Source organism: Staurois parvus, unplaced genomic scaffold (genome assembly GCF_062004578.1).
Source record: "Staurois parvus isolate SC_StPar_1 unplaced genomic scaffold, SC_StPar_1.0 ptg000111l, whole genome shotgun sequence".
In the NCBI taxonomy this organism is placed as follows: domain Eukaryota; kingdom Metazoa; phylum Chordata; class Amphibia; order Anura; family Ranidae; genus Staurois; species Staurois parvus.
The window spans coordinates 1044428-1062433 of record NW_028317907.1 but is presented as its reverse complement, the minus strand read 5'-3'; the positions used below and the strand labels follow the sequence as shown (position 1 = coordinate 1062433).

Genomic DNA, 18006 nt, shown 5'->3' with positions numbered 1-18006 from the left:
GAAAATTTAAATAGCCCATAGATGATGCAATTTTCTTTCCTTCCACTACGGATTGCAGAAAGGAAAAATTGCTCGATTTCTGCATCAACCTTCCTTCTGTGACTTGTATAGAGCGGCTGCCCTGCTGCATTCTGAACAGAAGAGGCCAGTTGCTGGGCATATGTACCATTTATTTCAGGTACTTGTATAGCGCCGTCAATTTACACAGCACTTTACATATATATTGTACATTCACATCAGTCCCTAACCCTCAAGGGGTGTACAATCTAAGGTCCCTAACCCTCAAGGGGTGTACAATCTAAGGTCCCTAACCCTCAAGGGGCGTACAATCTAAGGTCCCTAACCCTCAAGGGGCGTACAATCTAAGGTCCCTAACCCTCAAGGGGTGTACAATCTAAGGTCCCTAACCCTCAAGGGGCGTACAATCTAAGGTCCCTAACCCTCAAGGGGTGTACAATCTAAGGTCCCTAACCCTCAAGGGGCGTACAATCTAAGGTCCCTAACTCAAATTCATACATACACATACTAGGGACAATTTAGACAGGAGCCAATTCACCTACCAGCATGCCTTTGGAGTATGGGAGGAAACCGAAGTACCCGGAGGAAACCCACGCAGGCACAGGGAGAACATGCAAACTCCAGGCAGGTGGTGCCGTGGTTGGGATTCGAACCAACGACCCTAGTACTGCCAGGCGGAAGTACTAACCATTTAGCCACTGTGCTACCATTTAGAGAATGCTTTGCATTTATTAAAAAAATGCAAAGCATTTTCTGATTGGACAATGGTGAACTCAGGCGGAGCACTAGGCACTGATTGGGATTTCAATACAACATTGCCTTGTCAGTGCATACATGTTAGGAGCTCACCGGATTTCTTGAACGTTCAACATGCACCTTTCTTTACTTGCAGCATTTTTAAAGAGACAAAACCTGGGAAAATATTCACGTATTACCAGATTGTACTGAATATAATTTGGTTTCCATTTTTCCCCAGACATACACTTTCAAAATTAAAGTAGAACTATAGGCACTTTTTTCATTCTGGAAAGAGTAAGGGAGGGTCATAAACCATTGTTTTAATTTTTCTATGTCCCATTGGGGAGATTTCCCATCAATTTCTGTTCCATAGCCAAAATAGGAAATTAGGGAATTCCCCGCAAATTAAGGCAATTCCTTGGGGACCCCTGGGTTACCAGAACTAGTGCCCCCATTAGAAAATTCCCTCTATTACTGTTCTGGGGACAACCCAAAATTTGGGGTTTTCCCTTACTTTCACTGAAAATGGTAAACAGGAAAAACAAAGGGTAAAATCTCCTTAACTGGGGGGGCACAGACAGCAATAAAAATCTAATAGGTGTTCTAATCCAACTCCACTCTGACCAAAAAGAAAAAAAAAAAAAAAAAAAAAAAAAGTTTGGCTTTATTCTTCAACAGTTCAAAGGTCAATTTACCAGTGACACCATATGACCACTGGGTGGCACTGTACTATTGGGAGTCTTTGTAAGGAGTCATTACACCTCTGGTTCAAATCCCCGTGTTCAGCAAGGTACTGCTAAGAACATTCTGTTACCAACCCTCTCTTTGTGCCTAAAATTACCAGCCAATGTTTAGTTTACAATAAAAACATATGAATGTTTGACTTAAAGAAGGACATTTAAAAACGGAACTTGAACCTGTTTTTATGTTGGCTCCCTTCTCATCAATATGCTAATAACATTTTTAAATAAAACCGGTTTTCATTACATAACTTATTTTTTACCTAGTGACAATCACTGAGCCTCTATGCTTCTCTAGGTGATGCAGTCAGATCATGGCTGGTGTAAGGGGTCTGAAGGTGTTGTATAGAGCTTACTCAAAACATCACAGCACCCTGCCTGAGTGCTCTTTTCAAAAGCCCTCAGTCCTGATGCAAGCAGTGGGCTGGCTATGTAAAAATGAAAATGTCTTAATGGGTGGATGTCTATTTGGATTAGTGGGCAATCCTGTATTTGCTTACAGACCGCCCAGGGTAACAGCCACATGGGATGCTAAGCCTCCATGTTTGAAAAAGCTGGGCGGTCAGGGGCAGTTAGGCTGGGGAGAAAATCGTAGAATAATGCTGGACGTCCTCAAGTCACCCCCGCCCCCCTCCCCAGGGATTTTTGCTGTCCTCCATGTTGTCCAGGTAGATCAACCTCCAAAAGGTTGTCTACACCTGGCCTATACAAAGTACTGACAGTGACCATCTCTTCTTGCATGTAGCCACACGCCAAGCAGGTAACTGCTGTCAGGAATGGGTGTCCAAGCCTGGATGCATCCGACTGCATCCAGGCTCGGACCCCCAAGGACTTGGTGAACAGCTACATGCAAACAGCGCTGGCAGCTGTCAGCCTGTCAATACTTTGTATAGGCTGAGGGGCCGCTGCTATTTGCATGCACCTGCCATTATAGTCCCAAGATCCTGCAGATTTTGGCCACTGGAATCTGGTGGATGCAGTTAAATGGGCGTGTGGAGGAGGCCTTATGTTGAATTTTACACTTTTAAAGAATGTATAGCATTAGGTTTTGAAAAGAGAAAAGGGATTAGATCTTCTGTTTGGTTTTAAAGTGAAAGAAAAGCCAGTGTCTTAACTATTCTTAAAAAATGTTCCCTCCCTTCTCCTCCAACCCATCTTGCCTAACCTGTATACAAAAAAAAGATCTGTGTACTTGCCTATTTTTAATCCAGTCCAGTCATGTGATCCCACAGCTCCAGCTTCCCTGTGTCAGCAAGCAGATGCTGCAGGGAGGAGGGAGCACCGACAATGGCTGGGCCATGGGAGCCAATAGGTGACGTCAAGATTCCCAGAATTCACAGCTGTTGAGCATTCCCTTACATAGAGCTGCAGAATCATGTGACCAATCTACTCCAGTCATGTGATCCTGCAGCTCCATTGGTTGGAAATTCCAGGCATGCTGACATCACCTGTAGGTTCCCATGGTCAAGCCATTGTCAATGTTCCTCTCCCAAGCAGCAGCTGCATAACACAGGAGAGCAGGAGCTGCAAGAGCACGTTACAGGACTGCAGCGGATTAAGAATAAGTACACAGATCTTGTTCTATACAGGTTAGGCAGGAGGAGGGGGAAAGAAAACATTTTTAAGAATACCATAGTGTTATCCTCTTCCACGTTATCCAGGGCTCTTTAGGAGAGATTTATAATATGTTTTATATAGCAAAGGGAAATATCTTTAAAGGTCACCTTTTTGAGCATGTTGCACGCATATTTAGGATGTAACATGCGTCAGTAGTGCCCTCCTCCCACCCCAATCCGCCCAGTGACCGCAATCTGAACTACAAGTCCCAAATTCCACTGCAGCAGACAGCTGGTAGTTCTCAATGAACTGCAAGGGTGCCGATACGCACCACTGTAGTTCATTCACAAGCCCTGTAGCTTTCAAACTGACAGCCTGTAAACAGGTATGGGCTGAAAGCTGTAGAGCTTGCCTTCAGGAGCCTAACATTGCACTCACCATCCAATGATCGCGAGTACAAAACTTTCCAGGCTCCTGCAGAAAAAAAAAAAAATACCCAAGAGGTGAACTTCTACTTGAACAGAGCCCCAGACAGAGGTAGAAACCATACAGGGTTGCTTCCTAAGCTATTCAAAGTTTGAAACCATGTTCTTGGCTTGACATATAATGTTGGGTTCGCCTTAAAGAGACCCTGTCATTTCACTCATTTGTTAGTGTAAATACTAACCTTGTTAGCAAATCCCCGACCCTTCCTTCCTCTGCAGCAATCACCCAGTGTCACAGCTGGTGTAGGAATTTAGTGGAAGTAGTAATGCAACCCCCCCCTTCCATTCACACGACAGTACACAAACCTAGGAACTGGCTGCTAGGTACGAAAACAGCATCATGGACACATGCCGGCCCCCTTGCTTGCCAGCACCAGGTATTTTACTGTAAAGACAGAAGAGTCAAGGGCGTACTGAAGAGCTAATAGTGGGTGGTGTGGGAGGTTTGGCTTTACATGAGCACCGACACATTGCCCTGAATGTCCACTTTGTCCCTGACAGCTAGGTCTGCCACCCTAAAAGTCTTACCACCAAGGACATATTTAACATCAGTGGGTAATGAGTTAAACCAGAAGCAGTAGGGCAGCACAGTGGCTAAATGGTTAGCACTTCTGCTTGTCGGTTCAAATCCCAACCACAGCACCACCTGCCTGGAGTTTGCATGTTCTCCCTGTGCCTGCGTGGATTTCCTCTGGGCACTCCAATGACATGCTAGTAGGTTAATTGGCTCCTGTCTAAATTAGCCCTAGTATGTATAAATGTGAGTTAGGGGGACCTTAGATTGTATGTCCCTTGAGGGTTAGGGACTGTGGTGAATGTGAGATTATATATATATATATATATATATATATATATATATATATACGCTGCGTAAATTGACGGCGCTATACAAGTACTTGAAATAAAATAAATAAGCAGTGACATCTAGAAGCTCCATTTACTCAAGGACAGCAGACAGCCTGTCTCCCCTGAAGGCGTGTACAAGGATCGTACTGGTTGTTCTGCTGGATTAGGGTACATCAATGTGACCTTCATAAGAGAGGTCACAAATATGACCAGTTTACAGCTGATAAACAAAATACCTTGGGTTTCTTTTCAAGATCAGCTTCTGTCTTGGGGCCAAGCAAGTGTAGAACCTGAGGGGACAAAACAGAGGAGAAGGTCAAAGGTTAGCAGAAAAAGGACAAAGGCAATGGAGGAATCTGAAGAGAATGTACCTTGGCCAAAAGGTAGAATGTTTTGGATAGTTTAGGGCTATTTACTAAGTGAGCAGTGGCACGAAAGGTGCTCATTTCTACTTGAAAGTAGAACTACAGGCAGAACGTTTATCCCAATTTGGATAAGGAGGATTTCTTTTTCACCTCCTGTCCAAAAAAGTAAGGGAATCCCTGGTTGTCACAGGAACCAATGTCCCCATTGGAAGATTTCACCTCTATTACTATTCTGCTGACTAACCAAAAATTTGTTGTTTTTTTTCCCCACTTTGTGATAATGGTCACCAGGACAAATAGAGAGGATGAATCTCCCCAGTGGGGCACAGACAGCAATAAAGATCTGACAGGGGTTCTAATCCCCTCTGCATTCCATCCAAAACTAAACTGGAAAAAAAAATCAAAAAGTTTGCCTTTAGGTATACATTAAGAGCACCTGTCTCCTGCACATGTAAACCATCAAAAGCAATATTTTAGCTGAACTATAAAACATTGTGTGCCTTTTAGGTGCAACAGGAAGAAGGGTCATCCGCACACTGGAGGATTGAGGAGTATAGTGTATATATATATTGATCCATAGGACACACTAAACACCAGGACATGAATACAGGACTTGTTAACGTGTTTCACATGATCTTGTGCTTAAAGCCTTTTAGGTAAAAGGGATGCAACTCTGACCAGCCAATGTGAGGTAAAAGTAGGAAGCGGCCTCAGCCGTCGCTCTGCCGCAAACTACGCCCACTGATGTTTTGCCCCGCCCACCGGGGGGCCTTAGTCATAGAGGTCTATGACCAAGCCCTGGTAGGTGGGGTAAATTGTACCAGACATAAGGTTTACAGAACATTGACGGCTGAGGCCACTTCTTACTTCTACGTCATCCCTTTCGGCTACATGTCTGACACTCTCTGGATGAGTGCATCCTGGCACTGGCACCCTTATTCCTGGAGAGCAAGGACAAACTTTTCCTTCTTGCTTAGAGCGGCACTCCAAGTCTTTCCTAGGTCACATTGTACCCCCTCTCTTTCTTTTTATAGATACACGTTTATATAAAAATTACCTGTTCATTCTGCCAGTGGGGGAGATTTACTAAAGCTAGTTCACTCAGAATCTGGTGCAGCTGTGCACGGTAGCCAATCAGCTTCTTGTTCAGTTAAGCTTTGGCAATAAAACCTGGAAGCGGATTGGTTTCTCTGCAGAGCTGCACCAGATTTTGCACTCTCCAGCTTTAATAAATAAACTCCAATGACTTCCACTTGCATGTTAGCGGTGGCAAAGAACTGTTGACTCGTCTACCGTCTGTAGCGCAAGTCACCACTTGTAAGCATGATCCAAGTCTTATTCACCCTGTCAGGCAGTGCTGCTAGTGACTAAAGCAGGCCATATATTACACAACCACAAGTTGCAGGAAATAAAATTGCTTAGTTCCCCATCAACACAGTGGGTTTTCCCCATCAACACAAATTTGTGTCGATGGGGAAAACCCACCTGCAGTGCTATTGTGTTCTGTCAGTGAGGAGCCTTCCCTGCCAGCAGAATGCAAGGGTGGCTATAGCCGCTGGCAGGGACCAAAAGAGAAAAACCCAACAGCCTGGTTGTACTAAAGTCAATGGATCAACTTCAGTACAACCAGCCGGCCCATGGATGGATTAAATCTTGCCTGGTGCCCGCAAAACCGCCTGAGATTCGATCCATCTATGGCTGGTTTAGACAGCTGGGAGCCTGTAAGTAAGAATGTTTTGATTGACAGTGGCTCTTCCACAGCCCATCCCTCATCACTATGACTGGCCCATGACGTTGGTGGAAGCTGCCAAGCATCATCTGCAGTCTCTGTCCCCAACCCACCGAGCGGTGAGGGGTGGAGGGGACCAAGTGGTCATGTGACTGAAGATAGAAAGGTCTTTGGTTAGGGAATTGTAGAGGTCTTTTAGAACTGAAAAGGGGGTGAAATCCCTACTGATGGTGCCAGATATGTCTGCACTAGTTTTGCATTTATATACACTTTAAAGTGTAACTTCTCTCTCAATCAATATTGACTATTTTCAATCCTTATGATGCCAGCATTAGTAAATAAATGAGAAGGTATACATGCATACCTCGATTTACGAACACCTCGGATAACGTAATTTTTGGGTTAAGAATGAAAATCCATTGAAAATAATGCCTCGGTTTGCACATTTTTTTCACAATACAAACAGATTAATAGGGTTTCAATGCATTTACGAATTCTTTTTTTTAATCATGTCCCTGTACAGTACTATGCCTTTAAAGTGCACTTTATAAAGAGTTTTGAACAGATAAAACTTTTTTCTGACCTCCGGAACAGATTAATTGGTTTTCAATGCATTTACATTTTTTTTTTAATCATGTCTCTTTATGCCTTTAAATTACACTTTAAAGAGTTTTGAACAGATAAAACTTTTGACTTTTTTCTGACCTCCGGAACAAATTGCTTTTCAATGCATTCCTATGGGAAAGCGCGTTTCGGTTTATAAATTTTTCGCAATACGAAAAGTCCTGAAGAACGCATTAAATTTGTAAACCGAGGTACGCCTGTATTATAATTTATTTACTTGTTTTAACTTTTTTTTAATCATTTATTTACACATTTTTAAGTTTTCTGGTTTTTAGGTCATACATCCCAGGGGTCTTCAGAAGTTTTCTTAACTAAGAACACCTTCCTCTGCCTGCATGCCTGAGCTAAGAGCAGATTGATTCTAGGAAGTAAATGCTACATGAAACTTTTTTATTTCTCAGCAAAATAAAACATGGAGACATGGATGGGTGAGGGAATTTGCTTTGAATATTAAAAATTAGTTACAGTATTTTTGGTTTGTGGTGTTCAGATGCAGTGTAGTTCCACTTTAATGAACAGCAAGAATCAGTGTAAGGAAATCATTTGAACAAAAATTAAAATGCATTTTTTAATCAGATACATTTTTTTACTGTAATTTTACAACTAATTACAAAAAGTACACATACATGAAGGCTAGGTTCACATATGTGCGGGTGGTGCGGCTGCGCATCCGCACGAAAATCCGTGCAGCCACATCACCCGCACAGAGGAATGCGGACCCACGGGCGGGTGCCATTAGTTTTAATGGCATGCCACCCGCACTGGAAAACACAACCGTACTGGGAACAGAGGTTCACGTGCGGGCTGCGTTTTCAGAAGTAGTGCAGGAGGTTCTTCCCTGCGTGTCACGGGGCACGGGAGTCCATTCAAATGAATGGGCTCTCGTGCCTGCGCAAAACGCGGCCCGCACATATGTGAACCGGGGGTAAAACAGATGTAGTTACCGATGCAGGTTCTTCAGTTGTCTAACGCTGTCATAACATTCTAAGCATCGAGATCAGAGTGTATGACATGTATGTCATTCCATTTACCTGTAGTGTAAATCAGAACCTGTATACTCTGAAAGGCATATGTGGAAATTCGTGTTAAAAATGAAAAATTACCTGCATGTCTACCTCGTTCTTGATAATTTTTCCATCTGCCCACTTCAGTCGGTTCCTTGCTTCCCCTGCACATAGGATTTGGAAAAACAGAATCTACATTGAACCAAAAATAAACACTGTGCCGCCTGTCATTTTGCATGCTGAACCAAGAACTATATGACTTGGCCTATCTAGTCACAGGGGAACCTATATCTAATGCACACAAGTATCTAGAGGAACGATAACAGACGAGATCATGATGTACTGGGTGCATGAAAAACAGCATCTGGTTGCTATGACTGCACTTCCGTCTCCTACACAAACTAAGGGGCCGATTTACTATCCAGAGAAATTGGGTTTCTGCCCATCCAATTTAAACAGCTCTGCCACACAACACCGCCCTGTCTGGCAGGGCAGGGGGTCTGATTTTTATCTGCAGCAGGTCAACAACATTTCCTGCTCTTTTCCGAACCTGTGGACTAGGCAGCAAAAGTAAAAAGACAGCTGATGAAGCTTATCTTACAACCCTCTTGGTAGCACATGAGTACTGCAGCACAACCGACTGGCTGCTTGTGCTGCCCCTCCCTGCACCAGGCTTGCCAATGCTGTGCAGGGGTTGCAAGATACTGGGTCAACATTCGTGTACTTACACGGATTGCTTTTCACTACATACATTTAAAGGATCTATTAATGAATACAGAGCTGCATGTGTGTCTGTTTGGACTTCACTTTTATAGTGGAAATCCAGCCATAGAGCATAATGTGTACCTCCATTAAACCATGTGTATAGAGTTAGGGTGGAGACAAAAAAGGTATTGACAAGTGTTGACATTGTACATTTTTTTAGAACCAGGTTTAAAGGATTTCAAAGTTTTTTTTAAATATCTTTTTGCAATCTATGCATTAAGGTAAAAAAAAAACAACAAAAAAAACAAACAAAAAAAACAAAACAAAAAAAACTTGAGCCCGATCTCAACCCAGCATGTGCATGAGAGCAATGGCTCACTCTCTCCTCACTGGACAGAGAGGAAGCAGTGAAAGCCATTGGCTTCTGATGCTGTCAATCACAAGCAGTGTGGAGAGAACCAGGGACAGGGCTGAGCTGTGTGTCTCAAATGGACACACAGGGCCTGCTCTGCAGCGAGCGTGCACGAGTGCCCCAAGAGCAAGCGGCTTGCTCTGGGGGCACTTGGCATGAGAGAGGGGCCAGAAGCACCAGCTGGGGACCCAAAAACAGGGGGAATAAGGGCTGATCTGTACAAAACCATTGCACAGAGCAGGTACGTATGACATATTTGTCATTTTAAAATAAATTTCTTTAGAATTGCTTTAACTTAAAGTGGAACTTCACTCTCTCAATCAACATGGACTATTTGTAATCCTTATGCTGCTAACATTAGTAAATAGACAGGAAGATATATTATATCTACTTTATGTTTAACTTTTTTTTTTTTTTTTTACATTTCTTCAGTTACTTCCTGGTTCCTATGCCTAGGCAAATGATGTCATACATCCCAGGAGGGAAGGAGGGGTTTGCTCAGCTAAGCACACCCTCCTCCCTGCATGCCTGAGCTAAGAACCGATGGATTCCAGGAAGTAAATGCTACACGAATCCTCTGCCCAACTCAAGATAGCCTTGGCCAGAAATGCTAGAGGGGAGGTTTTCAAAGTTATTTGTCAGCAAAATAAAGCATGGAGACATGGATGGATGTGGGAGTGTGCTTTGAAGTTTAAATAATGATTTAAATAGCATTTTTGATTTGTGGTGCTCAGATGCAGCATAGTTCCGCTTATATTTAGTAATTAGTACTAATTATACAAGTTTTTCTATTATAAATCTTTGGGTGGGTGCATCCTCTACTGACATTTTAAAAAGTGATACAGATCACTTTTATTCCCAAAAGAGGAGGTTCATGCATTCTTAGTATACAGTATGTAGTCCTCTTCTGAAATGTCCCTTTGCTCCTGTAGCCAGTGGTTCCATAGCCACTGTCCCCGGCACCCCATTTGATGGTACTCTGAGCTAGCCATGTGCACCCATACATGCTCCTTCACCTGAGCTGTGAGCGTCCATAAAAAACACACACAGGCAGGTTACCCCCTCTGCTGCACCATCCTCCCAGCAGTTTAAGTGATAATAAAGCCCTACCGCTCCCACTTCCCTCGGTGTCGGAGGATCCAGGGAGTGGCACTGATGGAGCTTGGACCGAACAGCCATGACAAGGTCAGGACGTTTGTGGGACTGGGATTTGGGTTTTTAACCTTAATGCTATGAAAGCATTAAAAAGTACAGAAGTGTAGACTTTAAAATTACTTTAAAGAGGTTGTAAATGTAAAGGCTCAAGGTTTTTTTCCTTCATGCATTCTATGCATGAAGGTAAAAATTTTTTTTAGATATTTATTACATTTTTCAGATAAATACATATTACATTTTTAATCACATAAAACCAACAAATAACTTTTATTCATTTCTATTCACCTTTTCCACTTCCCTCCCCACTTCCCTAATCCCCCCACCTTCCCCGTCACCTACCCTACAATACTTTCACCCCTTCTAATTAGAAATAAGAGAGATATTCTTACTATATTATCTATTCACTTCTATTCAACTTTAATGTGAACTCCTCCCACTTACTCCATCTCAGGTAATATGGTCCCATTCGATCTTCTTGCATATAGATAATTTTTTCCATCCTACAGATCTGATCGATTCTCTCCACCCAGTCTTCCTACCTCGGCACCTCTACTTTCCGCCAAAACCTGGGTATTAATCCTTTTGCTGCATTTAGAAAGTACCAAATACCCGTCTCCTTATATTTGTTCACAGAATACTCCGAACAATGAAAGAGACAAGTCGCCAGTTCCAAATCAACATCAATTCCAGTTATCCTCCTAATTAATTTCACTATCTCCTTCCAGAATACTTGAATTTTTGGGCACCCCCACCATACATGATACAATGTGCCACTCTCTCCACATCCTCTCCAACACCACCGCGATTTCTCACCACTCATCTAATTTTCCACTTCCGGTGTGATATGCCACCTTGTCAAACACTTATAATTCATTTCCACCTCTCTTATGGATATATTCTCGTAAACTAATCTAAATATTTTCCTCTGTTTATCCTCATCAATCTCCACTCCCAAATCTCTTTCCCAGTTAACTATATATTTTGGCTTTGTATTTGTGTCTAAATCTGTGAGAATTTTATATATCTTTGCTGTTCCGTGTCTCCCATCTCCCCTTGATTCAAGCAGTCTCTCAAACAGATTCCACTCTTTTCTAGATCTTAGGGGTTTTGAAAGGTTCCTAATAAAGTGATTCAATTGGTGATATCCCCATTCGTCTATCTTAGTGAAAACCTCTCCACCGCCCTTCTCCAAATCCTTAAGTGACTTCAATTCCCCCTCCACCATTATGTCTCTCAACTGGGCGTTTTCCTTTCTAATCCATTTTCCCCACAGTCTTCTCCTGCCCTGGAGGGAAAAATTGTGTTCAACGGCATTAATTGTGAGTTAAACTCCCATCCCATTTGTTTGTGCATTACATCCCAAACTCTCATGACATTCAAAGTGTACAAACTAGTGTTATCTAATTCTCTATATTGTGCAGGAACCCATACAACGTCCTTCAATATCCTACCACTCAGTGTATTTTCAATTTTAACCCAACTTTTCCCACTTGGGTTATGTGTCCAATCAAATATTCTTGACAAAATTACTGCTTTATAGTATCTTTTAAAGTCTGGCACTCCCAAGCCCCCCTCTCTTTAGTTCTATTCAAAACTTCATAAGATATTCTAGGTTTTTTATTCCTCCATATATATCTTAACATTTTTTTAATTATCTTAAAGTAAGCTTCCGGGAGTTTGATGGGGACCATTTGAAATTTGTGTAGAATTTTAGGTATTATCATTTTTATCAAATTTATGCGCCCTAACCAAGTCAGGATTCCTCCTCCCATTTTCCTTAATTCTAACTTTATCTCATTTAGTAAAGCCATATAGTTTAGTTTATATAAATTCTGATATGAATTTGTAAGTTTTATTCCTAAATACTTTAACTCTCTACTCTTCCATTTAAAAGGAAATTCTCTAAGTTTTCTCTTTCACTTTTTGAGAGATTAATGTTCAGAATCTCCGTCTTGGATATATTGATTTTCAAGTTTGATAGTTCCCCATATTCCCTCAAACATTTCATTAAATTTGGGAGTGTTATCCTGGGATTTCCCACATAAAACAAGAGATCTGCAAATGCAGCCACCTTATGTTCTCTATCACCTATCTGAATACCCTTAATATCCACATTCATCCTAATTGTAGACAGTAGGGACTCCAAAGACAAGACATCCAATAATGGAGACAACGGGCACCCCTGTCCTGTACCATCTGACATTCCCAAAGGATTAGACCTCTCACCATTTACCATTATTACTGCGGAAGGCCCATTATACAACTTTCCTATCCACTCTCTCATCCTAACACTTATCCCCAGCACCTCTAAAGTATCCAACATGAAGCCCCAACTTACTTTGTCGAATGCCTTTTCAGCATCAATAGACATCACCACTACCGGGTCCTTCCCTTTTCTACTATTCTGGATGAGCAATAGGGATCTCAACCCATTATCCCTGCCCTCTCTTCCTGAGACAAAGCCCACCTGGTCCTCATGTATCCAATCGGGCATCAAATCCTTCAACCTGTTTGCCAAAACCTTTGCATATAGCTTGGTATCCGTATTCAATAGTGAGATAGGTCTATAACTTGCACACTGGGATTCATCCTTTCCTTCTTTATGAATCAATACCACATGAGCCTGTAGGGATTCCCACCTCATCTCCATCTCTCCCCCCAATGCGTTCATATATATCTTCATTTTAGGTATCAACAATTCATTATATTTTTTATAATATCTCTCCATGTAACCATCTGGTCCTGGACTTTTCCCAGACTTAAAGCTTTTCAGTGATATTTTTATTTCTTCTTGCGTAATCTCCAAGTCTAAAAACTTCATTTGTACTTCACTAAGTTTTGGCAAACCTGCATTTATTAGATATGTCTCGCTTTTCTCTTTTTTTAACTCTCCCAACTTATTTGTATTGTCATGTGGGGTGATATTATACAAGTTACTGTAATATCCTCTAAACACCTCGACGATATCTTTAGTTTAATGTACCAATTCTCCTTTGGGGTTTATTTTTTCAATATAATTCCTAGTCTTTTTCCTCAGATCTCTCAGATACTTTCCTGGTTTCTCTCCCCATTTATATCTCTCACTTAGGACTTAGCACATAGCAGGTTTAACAGGTTTTTTTATTTTAAATGTAAGCCTAAAGTTTCACTTTAATGTTGCAGATTAAAGTTTACGGTTTATTCTCAATGCTTAGAATTGCAGCTAATGAATGTTACACCACTGCAGCTGTACCACGTAGCAGAAACTCACCCATCAACAAGCCCATGTTAAAGCGATATCTCTCCTCCAAAAGCTGCTCTTTGTATGTCTGGGTGACAGCTTCAACCTGGAGCAAACAAAAACAACTGTAAGCACCAATTACAACTGGGAGACACTGGAAGTCACATTGACAAGCAGATGAAGATATTATTATTATACAGGATTTATATAGCGCCAACAGTTTGCTCACCGCTTTACAATATAAAAAGGGAGACAATACAGATATATAAGAGTCTACAGTTGGCATGAACAGTGCCCTGGTTATCCACCCTAAAATTAATTACTACTGGGTGTTGGTTAAAAGACAAAAGCATAAACAAGTTATATGAATGAACTTTTTTTTTTTTTTTCACCAGTTCATTGCAGGTTCCGGAGTAAGATCACTTGATCCATTATATAAAATTTGGAAAATGAATGATATCACTTGGGCTCTGTCGGCAGTTTGATGCCAACAGTACATTGCTGGTGCTTTTCATGTAAATAAAGCGAATAATTAGGAATGGCTGTGTATTTAATAAACAGCAACCTAATGCATCGTATATAAATAATCAGAAAATTTGCAACCAACAGACCAACCTGTTTACCATCAACCTAAGATTAAAAAAAAAAAAAAAAAAAAAAAAAAAGACGCTGTCGCTTTCCCTATTCAAGACAAAGTGAAAGTGTCTGTGGAAAGGCTGCCCCCCACTCGCTCCCCCAGCAAATTAAATCACATTTCATGCTGCCCTGGCACAAAATACATGTTGCTTCCAGGTATGGAGGCAATGTGACCTTATTACATGATATAACGCTTACTAGGCCTGAGCACCATCATGTAACAGAGGGATCAATATCACGGCTCTTCTCTAGGCCCTGACACCAGGTATAGCAGAAGCTGCAAAAGAGGCAGGGGAGCTTTGGAGAGACACTTTGCTAGTGAAAGTGTCTCTTTAACCACTTCCAGTCCAGACACTTTCACCCCCTTCCCGTCCAGGCCAATTTTCAGCTTTCAGTGCTGTCGCACTTTGAATGACAATTGCGCGGTCATGCAACACTGTACCCATATGAATTTTTTAGCTTTTGTTTTGAGACAGATAAAAACTTTATTTTGGTGGTATTTATTCACCACTGGGATTTTTATTTTTTTTCCTATATAAAATGAAAAAGTCCAGAAACTTTAGAAAAAAAAAAAAAAAGTGTTTTTCTTATAAAATTTTGCAAATAAATAATCTTTCATAAATCTTGAAAAAAATTTATTCAGTTAACTTTTTAGTAAAAAAACCCAAAATTAATTTAGAACCAAAAAGTATAATTTTTTTTCTACATTTTTATTTTATTTTTTTTTATTTTTTTTGTCATCCTAGCAGTACAGTGTCACCATAGTGACACTACTACTTGTGGGGGGTGATGAAGATTTTTTTTTTTTTTTTTTTTTTTTTTTTTTTACACGGATTGCTTTTAAACCCATATAGGCTGTAAAAGCAATAATTTCTCCTCCTCTCTGGCTGCATTCTTGCAGCCATTGAGAAATACTGTGTGAGCTGTGATTGGTCACAGCTTGTCACATGGTACAAGGCTGTTGTGAATAGCCCTGTACCATGTGACCTCTGATCATTCACAGATTTCACACATAGTAAGCAATGTCAGAAGTGACATCTTGCTTACTACTCTTCATGTGATCACTAATTGGCCAAAAATCTTACTAGGAGGTCAAGTGGTTAAATTGAACCTGTGGCTTTACTCAGAATCTGCACCTTTCATTAGTAAAATACAGGGGATGTCATTGCTTACTGCCACCTGAAGATACTAGTTACACTGGCTGTGTCTGGCTTTCACATTTGAGAGTCACAGATTCAGAACAAGCATGTAAGTGTCAGAATTCCTTATCCCTACACTTGTTCCAGGTCAGTGACTCGAAGAGCTAAAGCCAAATATGACCAGGAAGTGAACATTTCCAAAAGGCAAGGTCATCAACAGCAATCCTGACAAGTGCACTTTAAGCTGGCTTGGCATCTGCAAAATATGATAGAGAATACTTACAGCTTCTTCTATCTCTTCTGGTGTCACGACTACTCCCACTCCACATTCTTTCTCAAAATCGGCCACATCAATGGGGTCCACAGGGTGGCCTTTTACATAATCCAAGGCGGCTGGATAAAAGGAAAGTAGAAAAAAAAAAAAAAAAAAAGTAAAAAAAAAATAAAAAAAAAAAAAATCGCCTGCTACAGCCAAAGGGGACCGGAGGATAATCAAATTAACAGGACAGGGAAAGTCAATGTACGCACACTGTGATCCTCTGCGGAGCTAATTTAATTTTTAACACATTAGTGGTTTAATAAAAAAGCTGCTTGAGAACACCCCAGAGGGAGTGCAGGCAAGAACTTGCGTGTATCCCGAGGTGAACCTTAGAGGAGTAAAGGAACACACAGGCCGGATTTATACAGCATTATGGTGCGGGTCACATTAGGGAAGAACAGTGTGAGATTAAAAAAAAGCCAGTCAATAGGAGGAAAGCAGCCAACAGACATAAGTAGGCAGGTTAGAATACCTATACCGATCGCTAGTTTCCTGCGAGACGAGCAGTGGCTGCAGCCTGGGTCACTCCTAACCACTGCACCCCCCCCCCAGACCTCTACAATAATATAAAGTCAGGTCAGCAAAGCAAACCTTGCAAGGCTATGGAGAGCTCCACATATACAGTATGATGATCTAAGGGTGGTCAGAACATTCCCCTACCTCTCCAAGTAACACGGCTGCTCTGCCCTGAAGAATGAAGTCAACCATATTCAGGTTACAAGTACATCTCTCAAGAGTTCCAATCTCTGCCTCTGGAGACATGCCTGACCTGTGCCTGAATCCTGGAGCTATTTAACCCCTTCACGCCGGCGCCTCCCGGCCCTTTAAGAGTTTCAGAAGCCGGGAGGCGGGGTTTGGGGTCATGTGACCGCCGTGACATGATCGGGAAAGGTCCCGATCGAAACCTATCCGTGAGTACCGGACATGTGTGCTGAGAGTGCGCGCTCTTGGCACATGTCCTTTTTTAATAGAACGCAAATGTGCGGCAGTTCGGCGTCTAGGCCCAGACGCTGGGAGGCCGCACATTTGCGTTCGGCTGGCGTGAAGAGGTTAAAGAAACATGGTAAAGTTTATATGCAGCCACATTTTTATTTCAGTTTAGAATAGAATGGGAAATTATTGGAACCTCAGCTATGCGTTTACGGTTATCTGGGGCGCTCTGTTGAAGAAAAAAAAAAAATATATATATGTGTTGGTAGGACATACGCTTTAATCAAAATAAAAAACAGGGGTGCTGCCCCCGATTTATACTTAGCCACCACCCTGCGACATGTATGCTTATATATAAAAAAAGAAAATCAGGCTTTTAATTTTAAGCTACTTTTTCCCCGTGACCCTGTTAAATTAAAAACGCTCCGGATGAACGCATGTCACTGCAAAGACATGCAGAAAATTGTTTTCTACGTGTCCTGATCACTATGAAAACTCAGCTCCCAGGTGTGGTGCAGTGAGCTGCAATAAAATGCAGATATGCTGCATTTTATTGCAGCGTACAAAAAGGGATTGCATATCACTGTACAGCAGCACAATGCACTGAGCTGCTGTGCAGTCACATGAAGTGTCACTTTGTGCAAGTAGAAAAAACATCACACTGCCCCCTATCGCCAGCTCACTGCAGCCAGAAGGGAGAGTCACCTGCACACTAAACTGCTGCAGTTTATGGTGTTGGCAATGCGAATGGGCCCTAAAAGTAAAAATGCTGCATCCTGTTAACCTGCGCAAAAAAAAAAAAAGGAACAGGAATATGCTAACTTCCTGTAGTGAGCTGGAAACAGTGCCTCAGCTGCACTAAAGCAAGGGTATCAGCCATGCTGTTCTCATCTGTTGACTACAGAACACTGTTACCCAAACCAGGAACGATCATCCTGCAGTGACAACGCTGCTGCTCCACAGATGCACTACAGTCCTGGCCAAAAGTTTTGAGAATGACAAATATTTTCACAACATCTGCTGCTTCAGTGTTTTTAGATCTTTTTGTCACGTTACTATGTTATACTGAAGTATAATTACAAGCATTTCATAAGTGTCAAAGGCTTTTATTGACAATTATTTTGAAGTTTACGAGGTCAATATTTGCATTGTTGACCCTTCTTTTTCAAGCCCTCTGCAATTCTCCCTGGCATGCGGTCAATCAAATTCTGGGCTGCATCCTTACTGATGGCAGCCCATTCTTGCATAATCAATGCTTGAAGTTTGTAGGGTTTTTTTTTTGTTCACCCGCCTCTTGAGGACTGTCCACAAGCTCTCAATGGGATTAAAAATTCAAGAGAGTTTCCTGGCCATGGACCCAAAATTTCGATTTTTTTTTGTTCCC

The 18006-nt window shown here is 41.7% G+C and overlaps 1 protein-coding gene across 1 annotated transcript in view; it reads right to left on the bottom strand.

Moving 5' to 3' along the window:
* The window catches only part of LOC149467455 (glutamine--tRNA ligase-like), a 124124-nt gene that overhangs the window by 68106 nt on the left and 38012 nt on the right, over nt 1–18006 (bottom strand). The window contains exons 3-6 of the mRNA XM_089671652.1: nt 15657–15766; nt 13629–13704; nt 8206–8270; nt 4621–4674 (exon numbers count right to left, since the gene is read on the bottom strand). Coding sequence (XP_089527778.1) covers nt 4621–4674; nt 8206–8270; nt 13629–13704; nt 15657–15766 — 305 coding nt within the window. The remainder of the gene's footprint in view (nt 1–4620; nt 4675–8205; nt 8271–13628; nt 13705–15656; nt 15767–18006) is intronic.